This window comes from Talpa europaea, assembly GCF_964194135.1.
Source record: "Talpa europaea genome assembly, chromosome: 4".
Classification (NCBI taxonomy): Eukaryota; Metazoa; Chordata; class Mammalia; order Eulipotyphla; family Talpidae; genus Talpa; species Talpa europaea.
Window position 1 is genome coordinate 108138422 of NC_140070.1, and position 18320 is coordinate 108156741.

The 18320-nt window shown below is 35.0% G+C and overlaps 1 protein-coding gene across 3 annotated transcripts in view; it reads left to right on the top strand.

Moving 5' to 3' along the window:
• The window catches only part of ATP13A3 (ATPase 13A3), a gene marked incomplete at both ends in the record, with an annotated part of 50188 nt that overhangs the window by 31017 nt on the left and 851 nt on the right, over nucleotides 1-18320 (top strand). For 2 of the 3 annotated variants that reach the window (XM_084231484.1, XM_084231482.1), the window contains 5 exons: nucleotides 876-1053; nucleotides 2135-2322; nucleotides 7164-7252; nucleotides 11962-12042; nucleotides 13826-13915. In XM_084231484.1, coding sequence (XP_084087610.1) covers nucleotides 876-1053; nucleotides 2135-2322; nucleotides 7164-7252; nucleotides 11962-12042; nucleotides 13826-13915 — 626 coding nt within the window. The remainder of the gene's footprint in view (nucleotides 1-875; nucleotides 1054-2134; nucleotides 2323-7163; nucleotides 7253-11961; nucleotides 12043-13825; nucleotides 13916-18320) is intronic. The other variant, XM_084231483.1, reaches the window with a different exon arrangement.

The window sequence follows — 18320 nt, forward strand, 5'->3', positions numbered from 1 at the left end:
TATATATAGAAGAAATGATGGATTTAGACCATGGAGGTACCTTGGTCTTATTGACATTTGAGGCCAGATAATTATTTGTTGTTAGTGGTAGGGAGATGTTCTCTACATTGTGGGATGCTCTGTGGCCTTATCCACTGGATGTCAGTAACACTATCCCAGTTATGATAACCAAAAAATGATTTCACCAAAATCAAATTGGGTGGGGGGCAAGAGATTTGATTTCACCAAATTGGGTGGGGGGCAAGAGAGGGCAATCCTAGTTGTCTAACTTATGAGTTAGCTATTAATTTCACCAATTAATAATTTAATCAATGAGTTAGCTTAAGCTAATGAATAAAAGTTAAATGAGGAGCAGTATTTTTACACAGTTTCAGTATCTTTTAACAAAGTAACATGATTACAGAGAGACAAAGGAAACATAGTGAAGAAATTGGTAGGTGCTATTTTAATAAATGGCCAACACTTTTTTTTAATATACTGCTATGTTTCTGTTGCTTCAAACCTTTACTAATATCTTGTTAAAAGGAAGCAGTACATATTTTAACTGTAAATTTGCAGTTGAAGATTCAGAAGTAACTTTTTAAACATAACATGGTGATTAATCTTAAGTTTATGTGCATATATCTAGTATTCTTTTTACTTGTACTAAAATTTCCTCAGAACTTCAGTAGATCAATGCAAAAATATTGGGGCTTTTTGGAAATAGCCTAATTGTTTGACAGATTATTGAAATATCTATATTTCTGGCTTGGTTTTTGGACAATTTTGTATTAAAAATTAATCAACACTTTTTTTAAGTTCCTAAATGCCTTTAATAGTGTCTTTTGTAGTGACAAATTAATATAAATACAATACTTTTGTTTTTCTCAATATAGTGAGTTTAAATCCTGCCTGGAAGGAACTTGTGGCTCAAAGACCACCTTCAGGTCTAATATCTGGGGCCCTTCTCTTCTCCGTTTTGTCTCAGATCATCATTTGCATTGGATTTCAATCTTTCGGATTTTTTTGGGTAAAGCAGCAATCTTGGTATGAAGTATGGCATCCACATTCAGAGTAAGTTGGTCAAACAATGAAAAATAAATGTGTGCAATATACATGCATGTAATCATTAGTAAAAATTTATATAGAAGTTTGTATACAGCTTGATTAAACCCTTAAATAATTTGGCTTGTATTCACTATTATCACGTTAACTATATCTGTGGGATAGGCTAGGTCCTAGTTAATAACAGCTACCAACATGATGACATTGAACCTGTTTCTTAATTTGCTAATGTGCCTTCCTGATCTGTAAAATGAAAAAGTTAAAATGAATCAACCAGGGCCTCTTCTAAACACAGAATATTTGCGCTTTTAACTTTTCTACTCCCACTTTAGGAAATGATACAAACATTTTTTTTTATGTTCATTTGATTGAGGGAGATTATTTGTCTTTAAAAGTTTTAGAAAACTTAAATTTAACATTGCTGTTATATGTCCATATAAATATTGCACATGAAAAAGAGTAGATGGGATTATTCTCAAAAATCTTTCCATAGTTCACTTTGTGGTACATTAACATTTTGTTACCACTTTCCTATGTATATTGTGGTTTATGTTTTAGTAATGGATAATGTGTCTGTGATAGTCCTGCCCTTCTGGAAGTGGAAATAAGAGATAGGCATAGATAAGAGAGTACTGAAGCCATCTCAGTGCTAAATGCTTTGCTCAGCATTAACACAACTTGTCTTACTTATTCCCCATAGTAAATGGGCTCAAAAATAAGTATTTCCTCAGTTATAACTAAAGAGTGGTAGAGCTGAGATCAAAACCAAGGTCTGTTTACATTTATTATGCAAAAATTGTGCCCCAAATTTAAGAAAAGGAAGAGGTATATTAAAAGCGAGGGCAGGATTATTAATTAAAGAAGTTCATTGCCTCTGATTTTTTACTGATTAGAATGTCTGACTAAAGAAAACCTTCTAATGCTCTTATTGTTCTATATATCTTACCTTGATATTGTTGGATCTTTTGTTGTAATTAGTACCTCATTTCTATTTATGTTATTATAGTGATTTAAGGCAGTTGAGGTAAAATTGATTTCTTTCGGGGAAATTGATATTTTGTAGTAATACTCAACTTTTTGTGTGTTTTAGTGCTTGTAATACAACAAGAAGCCTATATTGGAATTCTTCACATTTATACAATGAAACTGAAATTGATACACATAATATACAAAATTATGAAAATACTACAGTGTTTTTTATCTCCAGTTTTCAGTACCTCATAGTGGCAATTGCCTTTTCAAAAGGAAAACCCTTCAGGCAGCCTTGCTACAAGAATTGTAAGTTTGGCATTTATTATGATTTCCACCTTGCTTCTCTCTCTTTTTTTTTTTTTTTTTAAAGATTTATTTATTTATACGAGCAGCGGGTACAGTCAGAAGCACGGGAGGGTGCGAGAATTCACTAGAACCAGAGCAGGGAGCAGAACAGGCAGAAGGACCGAAGTACACTGCTGAGGGGAGCAGCGGGCGGCAGGAGAGGTCTGCGCGCCATGTGGGACCCTTGCCAATGGCCGGGGATCGAACCGGTGCTGCAGAGGCTGCGGGCAGCTTTGCACCCTAGCGCTCAACCGCAGCACCACCAGGGGAGACCCTGGAAAATTTTTTTAAAATTAAAGGCTAAATGGGAGTTCATACTGTCAAAACATGCTCCCCCATATAGTAGAAACAATAAATTTTTTGTATACATTTTATTAATTTTCTCATCTTTTCTATTTGTCTATTATTGGAGTTCCCTAACATTGGAATATTGTTACTGATGAGTAAAGAAAAAAATGGAAAAGAAAATAAGAAATGACAGAAATAAAGAATAAATATATGAAATAGTATATAATATAAAGTATAAATATAGGTGATTATGAATGTGGAAAGGTTAAGGCTTTACTACAGCTAACTTTCATTTTCTCCTACAATATAGACAATTAGTGTGTTAAGAACTGCTGTTGCTAATTATATCTAAAAGGTAAAATTATACAATATTTTAAAACTATCATGAGATTATTTTTAGAAATTATGTCAGTTTTAGACATTTATGGCATTCTTTACAGGTTTTTTTACTCTCTAATAGTTCATTTTGATTCTAAATAAAGTCTTATTACAGTGTACAGTTGCCATTTTCAACTTTAGTTTTTGACCCAGCTGTATTTCTCTTTTGCCTGTGTTGTCATTCTGAGGACTTTGATGCTATGAGCTTAATTATTACAGTCTCTCTTAGCTAGATGTGATTTCTTGGGATTTAGCTTCAGTTTTGTTACAGTTTCTTACTTGATCCCTGTGTTTACTTCCTATGAAGTCCAAGTCCTTTCTCAGTCTAAGAAGACTGAACTGCTAGTATTTCTCCCATTGTGGGCCTGTGTATCTTTTTTAGTACTCATCTGCCTTTCATGAATTGGTTGGAACAGAGACCAAGAAGCCCAGGCAAATAACATGGCTGTTCAAAGACAGATACCTGTCTTTGAGTAAGGGAAGGAGAAAGGGTAGGAATAAAAAGACTAGAAATTGTGGTTATAATTCAGACACTCCCAGTTAGTACTTTTGTGCAAAGAACAAGAAAGTGCCAGACACAGGTATTGTGGGTGTATTGATTCTAAGCAAAGTTTCATTTTTGAGTCACTTACTAAGGGGAATACAAAAGAAATACTTTACTGCCTTAATTTGATGCCATTTTCCTTCAAAGGGATCTGGTATCATTAACAAATCTGTTATCATAAACTAGAACCAATTTAATTATAACTTGAAGATACATATTGCTTTACATTTCAAGTACCTATTTTTACTCTTTTTACAATTCAAGTACCTATTTTTACTCTTTTCTACAGAGTCCTTATATCCCCATTTTATAGTTAAAACAATTTGACTGTGAATGACTTATTCATGTTTGTATAGCTTTGTGACAAAATTTAAATCTTTAAGGAGCATTCCCCTGTTCCCTCATTACCACCAGTATAGAATTTGTTTTGATAGTTGTGGTCTGGTGAAGTGTATTACTTGCAGTTCAGTAGAATTACCAAGGACTCACCAAAGATGTCAGGAGAATCCAGGACTTGAAACATAGTCTACTAGAAACTCATACATCTCTGAAGTGGATTGTCTAAGATTTTTCCATTCTTAATTCAGATCTTTATTGATCTTTTCATTTTGGTGGTTCTGTAACTTTGTTCGCAGTTTTATTCTCCTGTCAAATTCCTGGTATTCAAGCCTTTTTTACCTTCTCAGGCCACACAAAGGAAGAATTCAGTTATTTACTCTCTCTCTTCTTACAGAAATCTTGGCAGATTTTTAGAGATGTGATCAAATGGGGTGAGTGTAGAAAAGAGATGAAAATTTAAGAAATACTGCTAAGGTAGATGTAAGTTTCTTGAGGCTGAGTAAAATTTTTCTTTCTGGCAGTGTGTCAGGAACTAAATTGCAAATCTATTTTTGCTTCTAGGATAAAAATGTAATAGGATTTGAAGACATTCAATATGGGCTATTATTTTATAGAAACAAACCCTTTTGTCTTTTGTATTTTTGTCTCCATATGTCTCTTTAGTATTTACATTTTTACCAATTCTTTCTGTCCTTTTACTAATTCTTTTTCATTTGTGTGTTTTCATACTTCCAACCATTACTTTTATTTATTTTTTTTTCCAACCATTACTTTTATTTTTTTTTATTTATTTATTTTTTTTAATAGAGGCATGCTTTATTTATTTGTTTGCTGGTTTGTTTATACATGCACTGGGTACAGTCAGAAGCGCGGGAGGGTGAGAGAATTCACCAGAGCCAGAGCGGGGACCAGAGCAGGCAGAAGGACCGAAGTACACTGCTGAGGGGAGCAGCGGGCGGCAGGAGAGGTCTGCGCGCCATGTGGGACCCTCCTCTGGTGGCCGGGGAGCAGCCGGGGATCGAACCGGCGCCGCAGAGGCCGCGCGCAGTTTCGCAACCCAGCGCTCAACCGCTGCGCCACCGGGGAGGCCCTCCAACCATTACTTTTAAATGATCATAGTAGCTACTTGAATGACTCTGTACCTTGTGTAGTGATTTAATTGTTGCATTTATTGAATAGAACTTTATAGTTCCTGTTTTCAGTTATACCTAACATGGGCCCCAGTTGTTATTTTTTATCCTGTTGGTGAATGGCTCATAATAAAAAATATCCCCACTTTGTGTGAAGAATGTTAGTATAACATTCTAGTAGCTTAAGGTACTAGAAAAACATGTACAGTTGTTCCTCAATATCCAAGGCAGATCCGTTTCAAGTCCAGTATATAAAGTGGCACAGTATTTGATTACAACTTATGCATATCCTTTTTAAATACTTTAAATCATCTCTAGATTACTTATAAAACCTAATACAATGTAACTGCTATGCAAATATTTACACTATATTGTTTATGAGTACTGACAAGAAAAATGTGCATGTTTAGTATAGGTATAACCATTGTAGGCCTACCTACATAGTTTATAATTTCAAAAAGTCTGTGATTTATTGAATTCATGGATATGGAACCTGTAGAAGGGCCAGCCAACTGTCTGTTAATAATACATACACATACACAAAACAACACATTCATATATAAAAAAATACAACGTTTCTGTTGAACAATAAACATTGACTTGTAGTTTTGAACTGACATGCTAACAAAGTTTGTAGTTACAGATGACCTCACATTAAAAAAATAGCATTGAGGGGGCCTCACTGGTGGAACAGGGTTAAAGTCTCAGCTATCAAGCTATCAGCAGCCACTGCAGCATGAGTTTGATCACCAGCCAGGGAGGTGGCCCGCGTGGGACAGCAGACCTCTCCTGTCTCTCCCGCTGCTCCCCTCAGCAGTATGTTTCAGTAGATCTGCCTGTTCTGTTCCCCACTCTGTCTCTGGTGAGTCCTCTCACCCCCACAACTCTGGCCTACACCCCAGCTCTTCTATGCAAACAAAAAATAAAGCTTAAAAAAAAATAGCATTGAACTCTTCATTTACAGTTCATAAAGTAGGATATTCACTTTGTCCAATCCGAAGAGTTCATGATGAGATTTTGGTGACATGTAGTGTTACTAAAGTTTGAATTTAAAGCCAACATCAAATAATAACTGTAAATTAAAAAAAGGGAACTATGTAATTGGGAAATAACTGAGCAGCTTTTAACTCATTAAGAAGTGTATGCTTGTATACATGCATGTGTATATATGTATACAGTTAACAAATGGCCATCAGCAGGGAATTTTATGGATGGAATTTTTCATTCTTCATTATTAGAGCAATCCATAGGGTTAATTCACTTCTAAAACAGTAGATCAGCTCAGTTTCTGACTTTTAGCTAATATTTTCTGTGCAAATGTTTTCACAGAGCAAGTCAATGAAAAAAGTGGGATTCACTTAAAAATATACTTACATTGAATTTAGAATGACTATTTAAGGTTATAATGTAGTTTAATTCTGAGAATAAATGTTACTCAGCATTTTTTTTAGATTTTTTTTTTTTTTTAATTTTTGCATACAAGAACTGGGGTGTGGACCAGAGGTGTGAGGGTTGAGAGGATTCACCAGAGAGAGAGAGTGAGGAACAGAATAGGCAGGTGCACTGAAATACACTGCTGAGGGGAGCAGTGGGCAACACAGGAGATGTCTGCACCATGTGGGTTAGTTTCCTGGCTAGGGATCTAACCCATCTTGCAGTGGCTGGCAATAGCTTGATAGCACTGAAACTTTAGCCCCTGTACTACCAAGGAGGCCCTACTGAGGATTTTTATAACAATACTTGTCTTTGTATACATATTATAAATAGTAGTTTCATTTTGTCAAACAGTCTTTTTTGGTACCTGTTTTACTCTAGTCTCCTATTTGTGGATTACATACTGGCTTCAGAACCTTTTAAAGTAGTTATCAATTGGGAAAAATACAAATCTCCATAAAGACCTCTCTTATTGTTACAAATGCTGATTATTTTCATATCACAAATGGATCCTTTGCAGAGGCCTGAATGATCTGTCATACTTTAGGAAATTAAATAGAGCACATTTATATATATCATCACCTAAATTAGAAGAATTCAGAATCAAATTTAGAATTAACAGTAGCCAGCTGTTGTTATATGACTTTTTATTTAAAGGAACTTAATTTAATTGTTCTTTTCTTTTTCAGATTTTTTTGTTGTGTCTGTGATTATTTTGTATGTTTTCACATTATTCATCATGTTGTATCCAGTTGCCTCTGTTGACCAGGTTCTTCAGGTAAGGCTTAAAAATATCACTTATTACTGGTTATCTGAGGAGTTAAAGTATTTGGGATAGCAGTTGTAAGACATAATACAAAATGATACAATAGGACTATCTGAAATTTACCCAGCCAGATGAGACTTCTGGGTGCTTGATAGAGCTTAAGATATCTCCCCTCCTTTTATGTTACCAAGGAAAGAGACTAAACTATCTACGTTTCTTTTTTCAAGGATCTCTTTCCAAATTTTCTAAGATGTAGTTATATTAACCCTGAGAGAACTTAAGAAGTATGAAGAACATGATTAAAACAGTAGCTTTTATTAACTTTTATTTTTCCTTTACCATTTCTTCATTCTTTGCTTTTGGCTTTATTTTCCTTTGTCTGCAAATTTAATGGCCTTTGGTCTTTGAAAAATTATACACTTTGACCCCATTATTTAATAAGTTCTTTACCAGACTACTTCTTGAGCAATCTGCACATGCTGCCTCTTTTTCACTGTCCTTTTTCTTCATTCTTTTTTCATTAAAAACATTATAAATAATGAAATACTTGATCTTTTTCTTGAACTTTTTCTCCATATAAAATTTAAGTTTAGCTTGTTCTTTTGGTCTTCTTAAATATATTCTAATAAAATTAGATAGTTTCTCTTTAAAGGTTTTTAGGCAAGTTTTTATTAGATTTTTTTGCCCCTGGAGTATTAATTGCAGATTTTGATTCTCTTTAAAATTATATATTCTAATTCTTTTATGCTGGGGTATGCAGTCAAGTTATTTTGGATATTCATCTTATATTGAGCAGCCTTTTCAAACTTTTATTCTTACAGTTTTAAAATTCTCTAGGATTTTGTTTTAGTCGTTGTCTTTAATGACAGATGTTTTGTTTCTAACATTTTATTCCTTACACTTCCTATATACTTTCCATGTATCTTAATTGTATTAATACTGGTTGTGTTCACAGCAATGTGCTTGTCATTTTCTGAGCCTAAAGCTAAAGGGAATGTTAAAAATTTTACCATTAAATATTATGCGGATTGCAGGTTTCTGACATATACTCCTTAATTTAAGTATTTATTTTATCTAATAAAATGCCAACTTAATTTGATTTTATGTATGAGAATGTGAAGTTTCTACAACTCTTGGGAATTGTAAGTTCTCATGGAATTTCCATTTCTTCCTCTTTCTTTCAAAGGAAACTTGTTCTTCCCTGAATTTTGGGATACTGTCTGGATATAATGCTGTCTTTTCATGATACATGCAAGTTAATTATCTGATAAAGCTAACTAGGTTAATTTCTGATTATTTTAGTGTATACTTTATCAGATTGAGAAAGCTTCCTTTTATAGTGTTTTATTTTTATTTATTTATTTATTTATACAAGCACTGGGTACAGTCAGAAGCACGGGAGGGTGAGAGAATTCACCAGAGCCAGAGCAGGAAACAGAACAGGCAGACTAACGAAATACACTGCTGAGGGGAGCAGTGGGCGTGGCAGGAGAGCTCTTCGCGCCATGTGGGACCCTCGCCCAGTGGCCGGGGATCGAACTGGCGCTGCAGAGGCTGCGGGCAGCTTCGCAACCCAGCTCTCAACCGCTGCGCCACTGGGGAGGCCCCTTTTATAGTGTTTTAAATGTAAATATATACTTAATTTTATCTAATGTTTTTTCTACATTTATAAAACTTTTCTCCCTGGAGAATGCTGTAAATTATGGATGACTGATAATCAGATGTTGAACTAATTAATACTGCATTCCAAAAATGCATCTGGTTATGATGCATTCTTTTTTCTAAAAGAAAGGATTTGATTTGCTGTGATCATTTTATAAGATTTTTGCATGAATGATACCAAACTTAAACTCGCTCTTTTTTTTTTTTCCTTGATATGTTATTGACAGCTTTGAGAAAACTTTGAAACTTTGAAAGTTTTATGAGCCAATTTATGGAATGAATATTCCGTTTCATGGATGTTTCCATAATTTAATCCCCCTTGAATGGACAGGTTGTTTTCCTATGTTTTGCTAATAAAAACAAGGTTTATTTTGCAAGTCCCTACACACTTCATTAAGAAAGACAACGTACATTTATAAAGTAAATGTGCGAATGTAGGATTGCTTGGTTAAAAGGTATCTAGAATTTGTTTTTTATAAATACTATGTTATTGGAGTTTGAAAAGATTGACAGTTTACGCTCTTCATAGCAGTGTATGAAGTGTCTGTCTTTCCACAGATTTCATCAGATGATTTAGATAAGCACTTTAAGCAAAAGAACTTTGAGACAAAACACATTTATGTTTTTCTCCCACCATGTGTATCTTCTACTTCACAGCCTAATTATTTCTTGATAGTGTGTTATATTCAGCTCACCTTCCAACAAGGTAGAAGGCTCATCAACTAGTTTGACTTTTACGCCTGCCAGTCTACTGAGACTGCCCTTGCCAAAGCCATCAACAACCTTCTTATTAAGTCCAATGACTTGTCCCCTTATTTTTTTTTCCCCAATGTTACTTGACTCTGGCAATATTTGACAAGGTAACTATACCATTATCCCTGAGACATTCCCCCGTGAATTCTTTCGGGCTTTCTCTCTTTTGATTTTGTCCCTACTTTTATGACTTCTCATTCTTTATGGTTCTAAGCCCTCTGTTCTTTAAATTATTGAATTTTCTATTCTTACCTGTTGTCTTAAACTCTGTACATTCAGGTGAACTCATTTATAGTCGGGCTTCCATTGTAGCTGCTGTCTATGTGTTGAAGACTCCCAAGTGTTGTGTGTATCTTCAGCCTAGCTCTCATAACTTCAGCTTCAGACCTGAATAGCCATTGAACATTGTAGGCCTGGTTCATCTGTCAGGTTCCTCATGCAGCATTTTAAAACTAAGCTCATCATGTTCTCCCTCAGCCTTGCTTATCTTTTTTGATATCACCATTTGCCCAAGTCAGATGTATATTTACTTGTGTGTTCTTATCCTTGTCACTATGTTGCTAGGTTTTGTTAGGTTTATTCTGAGTTTTTGTTTCTCTCTTTACCCCAGTCCTACTTGCCACCTAAAAGGAAACGTCTTTTTCTTTACTCACAACACTTTTAACATCAATATGTGGGGGTTGTTCCATCTACAAACCAATTTTCTAACTCTCTGACATCAACTGGGTATCTTTAATTCAATTTTGATACTACCTGGAGTTAGCATAGGTGAGTCAGGCTAATGGCTCAATCCCGTGAGACGGTTTCTCTCTCCTCCCCCCATCCCCCACATATTTCAGTTGCAAATCCCCAGGTTGTCGTTTGTATTTCTAACCAATAGCTGTAAATTGGGGTTCCCCACAACCCCCTTCTCAGTTTCAGTTATTTGCTGCAATGGATCATAGAACTCAGGGAAAACTTGTTTATTGGTGTATTATAAAGAATAAAGGTACAGATGAACAGCCAGATAAAGAGTTATGTGGAGTGTCTGGAAGGATCCTAGTACAGGAGCTTCTGTACCTACAAAATTAGGGTATACCACCCTCCTAGTACATGGATGTGTTGAACAACCCAGAAGCTCTCCAAACCCTGCAGTTTAGGGATTTTATAATGGAGTCTTCATTACATAGGCATGATCAATAAACTCAGTCTCCAGGGTAGATGGTGGGGTGGGGCTGAAGTTCAAAGCTTCTAATCATGGCCTAGTCTTTCTGGTGGTCAGTCCCTACCTTGAAGCTCTCCAAGAGGCCACCAAGAGTTTCTCATTAGAACAAACAAACAAAAAAAGATACCTAGGAAATCTTGGGGATTTAGAAGCTCAGTGTTGGTGGCAGGGCAACCAGACAGAGACCAAATACGAATATATTATGCTGCCTTCCTCACTAGTTCAGGCTGTCATTATTTCTGCCTGAAGCACTGTAACAGTCTCCACCCTGCAGACCCTGCTGGAGTCATAAGTGTTTTTTGAAAACATTGAATCCTAAGTGCCCTCCTGGGCACTTAACACAGTATCTTAGTTGTTCAGTAAATACTTGCTTACTAAAAGACCGTGTGCATAAATGGGATTGTTTTCTATTTTTAGGCCTTACAGATTGATCCCAGATCTTACAGTGAAAACATAGATAGTATTTAAGTTGATCTGTATGCTTCTTTTACAAATCTGTCTTCATAGCAGTGTAGAGTTTTGAATAATACTTTGTAGTTCAATCTGTATCTACCTCATTGTTTAAAGATAGGATTTTATTTTTTAAGCAGGCACCTGTTAGACGTTCATGATCTAGTAGAACATGGACTGTTGAGTTCCATGAATAGAATTTGACCCTAACTTGGGCACTTTTTTTTTTTTAAGATTTATTTATTTGTGCATACAAGAACTGGGGGATAGGCCAGAGGTGAAAGGGGTGAGAGGATTCATCAGAGACAGAGCAAGGCACAAAACAGGTGGATTGACTGAAATACGCTGCTGAGGGGAGCAGTGGGCAAGACAGGAAAGGTCTGCTGTGCCATGTGGGGTAACTCCCTGGCTGGCTGGGGATTGAACCTGTGTTGCAGTGGCTGCAGATAGTTTCATAGTGCTGAGACTTAACTCCTTGCGCCACCAGGAGCCTCTGGGCACTTTATTTTTTTAACTTTGAGTTACTTAAGCTTTGAGCTTTATCATCTGAAAAGTGTATATATTATAATGAGTTTTGTAAATTTGGAAATTATGATGTGCTGTAATATCAACTACCTACTACAGTTTCAACTTAAACTTTTTTGTTTTACAGATAGTATGTGTACCGTATCAGTGGCGTATAACTATGCTCATCATTGTTCTCATCAATGCCTTTGTATCTGTCATGGTGGAGGTAAGCACTGCAGATAATCAGACACCTACCGTGCTGCTTTAGGATTCTTGGTGATTTAATGGAAACAGGGGATTGAGAAAGGTAATATTATGGAAGCCCACAAACAGCTTCAGTTTCATTTTATTTAAATTCATTGTACTTTTTCTTCTCATCTTTGAGCTATGGTCACATAAGGGATATGAATTGACTAGACTGCTACAATAAATGGTGAGATAGTAAAGTTAGTGATTGATAGAAAGGACAGAAGATTGATGCTCAGGCAGCCTATAAACTGGTAAGTCATTGACTGAAATCAGTGGGGGTGTACTACTGGAGTCCTATGATATAGTAAGCTTTCCCATTTAAGGAAGAAAAGGAGGGGACATTCTCCATGAAATGTAGTACATATTCATAAGAACTTATTTGACAGTTAAAAATAATCACCATTATGAATTTACCTAATCAGCATTTATTATTGGAACTTCCTCCTTAGTATTTAACTATTCTGATAGAGGTCTCAAAGACTCTACAATTCATTGTATATTATATAGTTACTTTCCTATTAGGATTACCTTAGGTCTTCTCTAAAAGAAATAGGACTCATTTGCTGCTCTTTTAATAAAATCTTGTTTCTTCCTAGAACTACTATTGTAATTCACCCCTAATGTAGCAATATAGGAAATAGGAGATACAGTTGTAATTTTTAAGGTAGGGGTTTTTTAGGTTAGATTTTTAAATAAAAAGCAAGTAATTTGTCAAGAGATACGTGTACTTAGGTGATAATAGTCACAGACCTGCAAATTTTGCTTAATTTTTTATCATTCGAAAAGATGGTGTGGCATTTATATTTGGGCTTCAATAGGCAGCGTAAATATTATGGTACTTATGATTTAAGTTACCCAGTGAAATGTATTTTTGCTATTTTATGGGCTCTAGAAAGCACATCCAAGATACTATGTATTTAGTGTGTTTCTACAGTATAAATTCATCTTTCACTCAAATGTTTTTTATTAAGATAAAAAGGTTTAAAAACATTTAGAATTTTAAGAAGTTTTAGGGAATCCTTTCATAATCCCTCTTAATTTACTGTCAAAAGATTGTGTTGTATAATATATTCATTTATAGATGCAGCTGTATATATCATTGGTATTATATATTCAGTTAAAATAACTAAGAAAAAGACTAGATTGTAAGTGTTTATGGGAAAACCTGAGGATTCATGTTAAAAACAATATTTTATGTAAAATTTAGAAGTCCCATTTTATCAAGAATTTTATGATTACAGAGAGCCTGTTGTTTTTTTTATCTTTTTGCCGTATTAATTGAAATTCTCTGCAGTAGTCCCCCCTTATCCGCGGTTTGCTTTCTGTAGTTTCAGTTACCTGTGATGAACCTCTGTATGAATATACTACGTACAAAAAGATATTTTGAGAGAAAGACCACATTCATATAACTTAAACATAACCGTTTAATAGTTTAAACTGTAGTTTAAGCTATTATCCCATTTTATTACTAGTTACTGTTCCTAATATTTTTCTGTGCCTAATTTATAAATTAAACTTTATCACAGGTGGATACATATAGGAAAAAAATAGAATATACAGGGTTGGGTACTATTTGCAATTTTAGGTTCCCATGGGGGTCTTGGAACTCAGCCCCCGCGGATAAAGGAAACTGCTGTATATGTAAACCAGATCGTGTTTTTCACTAATAATGCAGCATTGTGTGAGCTGTTTTAAATGTGCACATTAATAAAGAATGACTTAGTCATTTTTAATTCTTAACTCACTGGAATATCTCTCAGAACTTCTTCCTTGACATGGTCCTTTGGAAAGTTGTGTTCAATCGAGACAAACAAGGAGAATATCGCTTCACCACCACACAGCCACCACAGGTTGGAAATCAGCACTTACTCTCAATTCTTCCCCTTTCTAGGCTCTTTCAGTTGTGTATTGTGCATTCTATAGGTTGTTCTGTTGTGTGTTGCTTCAACCTTTTTCCCTGTGCTTGGCATTTCATCATTTCTTATAAGGAGTCCTAGAAAATTCACAACAGACATTTGTTACATTTTCAGGACTTCAAATTTCATAAGTCTCTTTTCTTTCCATTCTAGTCCTTATCTTCTATGTTTGTAAGGTCTTGTCTTCAGTGGTGGGAATTAGTTTATCCATTTGTGTGTTTTCAATATCAAGTTTTTGTGAGTCCTGTTAGAAGCTAAATTTTATGTTAAACAGTTATTAAAAAAAAAAGGAATTGTTTCTTCATGGATTTGAAGTCCTGAGGTCAAAAGTTTGAGGAATTATTTCTGATTTCTTGTCAATTACTGTGCTGTTATTTTGGGTGGTTTTGTTATTCTGATCATTCAGAATAATTTCCAGAGACACAGTGCTCATTTTTATACAAACCATGATATAGAACTTTAACTTTTTGGATTCATTAAGTAACCAATTATTTGAAATATATGCAAAAGAGAAAAAGTAAATAAAACCCATTTCCTTGTGTTGAGATGTTTATAATTCTTTATAAAAAAATACAAGTTAGTCTTATTTTTCAAACTGTACCATTGAATTACAACTCGAAGTCAGCCTTTTGTGTATAGAGAACTTGACACAATAAAAGTCTTACTGCATCGCATTGCCCATTGATGTTTGTAGGTGGGTAAGTTCTAAATCTTTCACTTATCCTGACTCACCAAAAAGTCTTCAAAGTTCAAAAGGATTCACTAGCATTTCTAAGTTGGATCACTCACTTTTAAGCCTTGTTTTATCCAAAGAGCAGCTTCATGAGCTCTTATTTTGGTAGTTAAGCTGCTTTGATACCCAGTGTAATATTATTGGATTGTTTTATAAGGGGTCCTGTAGAGTGCCACTTCCTTTTTCCAGTACTTTATGGTGAACAGTGATAATTTTATCATAATGGGATGAGTCTGGAATTAGCTTCAGTTCCTTTTTGTTAAAGGAGTATAGTGCCCAGTTGTCCCTAGTAGTAGGTATGACCAGGTCCTATATAGCTAAATCTTATCTGTGTCTAGGTTTGTTTTTTTTTTTCCTTATGTTACTGCACCTTACTTTAAAGGATTAACTTTGGTTCCTATCAAGTGACATTTATATTGACAAGGCCTAAGGACCAGGAAAACATTTACATTGAGTTTTAGCCTTCTCTAAAGTGATTGCTGATCTAAACAGGAAACGCAGATTCTGAGGAGAGCTTATATCCCCATTTAGTCAAGAATGGGTAACATAAGTTTCCTTTAAAATATTTAAGTTGGAAGTCCCTTCTCACTTTTCAACCAAGATTAAATGGCAGAAAATGCTATCATTTGTTAAATATTTATATATTTGTATATTTAGCTATTTCCTAAGTATTTGTGAAGAAGTGCCTGTCTCCTTTAAGAGTTTGTGTCTCTTGTGTAAAGTCTTGCATCCAAAGTGTTCAGGGGAAAGACTGAAGGAAGAACGTGATCTAGAGCAGGTAGGCTCAAACGTGCCCTCCCTGTGGGCATACTAGTTCTGAGAGTCACTGAGCGTATAATTTTAATGTTCAGTTTCTATGATTATGATTAAGAACTTTTTAAATAATTGGCATTAGAAAAGAGTTCTTAGAATGATTCACTTTCATCTTCTGATACTTCTATATTTAATGTAATTTCACTACTCACATTTCTGACCATTCTAGAGCTAGTCAGTCAGTTATATTACCACAAGGCTGTCTCTCAATAGTTATACTTCCCTCTGCCACCTTCCCCAAGGCAAGGGATTTATTTGGCAGTGTCTGGAGGCATTTTTGGTTATCACAATTAGGGAGTTTGCTGTTGACACATAGTTTCTAACTGTAGCGATCAGGGATACTGCTAAAGAAACATCCAGTAGTAATGTTGTGAGGACATTCCTTCACAATGAAGAGTGCCTAATTCAAAATGTCAGTAGTCTCAAGGTTGAAAAACCCTGCCATAAAGTCAAAAAGAAAGTAAAGGTGAGAGTTACAAACTCCTGGGACTTTTATAGTTGCCTTAATTTTCTTCATCCACAAACTCCTGTTCTACTCTGTTCTCTTTTCTAACAAAACTCTTGTCAATTCTGTTCTCTTTTCTGACAAAATCAGTTGAGGTCTCAGGCTGTAACTCTCAACCTTCTATATTAATGTTAGGCAAAGAAGCTATGTTTCTTCTTTTACTTCTTTGCCATGTAGACCCAGGGACCAGTGAGATGGATTAGACCTTTCAAAGGTAGGCTGGACTAGACTTTATAACTTAGGAGAGTTGAATTGGGAAGTCAGGAGCTTCACCTGCTATCTCTGGAGTTATGTCCAAAATGCCTGGTCATCTACAAAGTACTGTATAACACCTTTAGGAGCCTCCCAATCTTAAGGTGTTTTTAACTTAATTTTACACATAAGCAGCATTTAATTGAGTTGCTAAGGTTATGTATCTAATGAATGGCAGAATGGGGATTTGAAATCAGGATTTCTGATTCTCATTGCCATACTGCCTCACACATATCACTTATGAGACCACAGAGATATAAACTAACGTAACGGTCATATGGCAGAATTGAGACAAGTATAACTACTGTCAGTACTGACTTTTTGTGGTAGATACTATTTGAGGCATCTTGTATGAATTCTAATTCTTAAGCCCCTGTTATACTCATACCTCCCTACTTCTTTGTTGCACAGTTGCTTGCCTTTCTCTTGTTGTCACCATCTTCGCTCCCTTGATTTATTTCTCATTCCACTTTGCTTGTAGCACCTTTCATTTTCTCTACTAGTGAAGTTACGTTTGAGACTGAATGCTATGTTTGTAAACTAGCAAAATGGTATGTTTATAATGTATTAGTTGTGTATGATATTGAAGAAGTGAGGGTATGTGCATGATACTGGGGGAGGTGAGGCTCCACGAACAAAATATGTGTCTAATTATAGTGCATGGGGAATCCCTGATGTTCCTTACGACTTTATTATTTAAGTTATAACAAATGGTACATTGCTTTTAATAGGGACACGAGGTTTAAAAAGAAAGAAAAATGCGTCTTTAATGTTAAAGAATACTACTGAAATTTGGTTTAATTTCATTGCTTGACTCATTTTCCACTGGTAGGGAACAATGGAATTAGAGATATATGTTTGTATCTTACATGTGAATACATTTGGCTGTAACTTTCTTTAACTCAGCTTGCTGTGCATTGCTCTTCAATCCAGCCATCTCATCTGGTCAGACAAGATCTGTGTTTCTCCTCCCACCCCCTCCTTAAAGAAGTGACAGCTTTCAGATTAATTTAGGAACATTGATCTTTCTTACAATTAGACGGAAGAATTTAAACATTTTGGAGAAAAGATAGTTCGAACCATCATCTCTTATTAAATATTAAGTTTTGTTGTGCACATGACTACACTGGAAAGAAATTATTTGTATTTGGATCACCTGAAGATTTCTATATCTAGTCTCTATCCTAATGTCAACTAGTTTCCTTGTGGACTTCTTTTAAGGTGATAATAATAATAATAATAGTAGTAATTTTCTTTTTAGTTAGGACAGTAGACTACTAGACAATCTTCAAGTCTATATTTCATCAACCCACCTTCCCAGAATCTAATATAGCTTACTTGTGATCACAGTTTTGAACTTTAAATTCTTGGTAGTTGTGTAGCATCCTGTATTTTGTTTACAAGTAAATGAGACAACCTTTAGAGACTGTTAGTTATTGTCACAATGCCCACCCGCAGTTTTTGAGAAGGAGGAAAGAGTAGTAGGTTCATGGTGATTGTCTTAATTTTACCAAGTGAAAGTATGAAAAAGTTGTTAAAACAGTTTTCATTTTAAAGTATTTTTGTTGTTTTCCATGACCAGAGTATGTTTCAAAATACATGTAAAAGCAAATTTGCCTTTCTTGATCATGAAGGTATTTGGGGTGTTAATGTCAGAACACTGAACATCTATGAATATTTCCATTTTTGAAGATTACTTCAATTGAGATAAGACCTAGTTGTAGCTTGGGTATATGTTGATGGCAAAACAAAACAACTTGAAATTTAAATTTTGCTTTGGAGAAGTAATAGCCAAAATAAGAATTGACTTCTTCAGAGGTGATCATAACTATGTTGTCATTTAGTTTTATTTCAGATTTCAATTAAGACAAATTTTGATGGTCTCTATTGAATTTGCACTTCTATACCAAAACCAGGGACTCTTCTCCCAGAATTATTTATTTAAGATTGCCTTCATCAAAAACATCAGGATTGGTCAGAGGGATTTCAATGACAGCACAGATTTTGATAATGAAGTGATACTAAGTACTATTTTA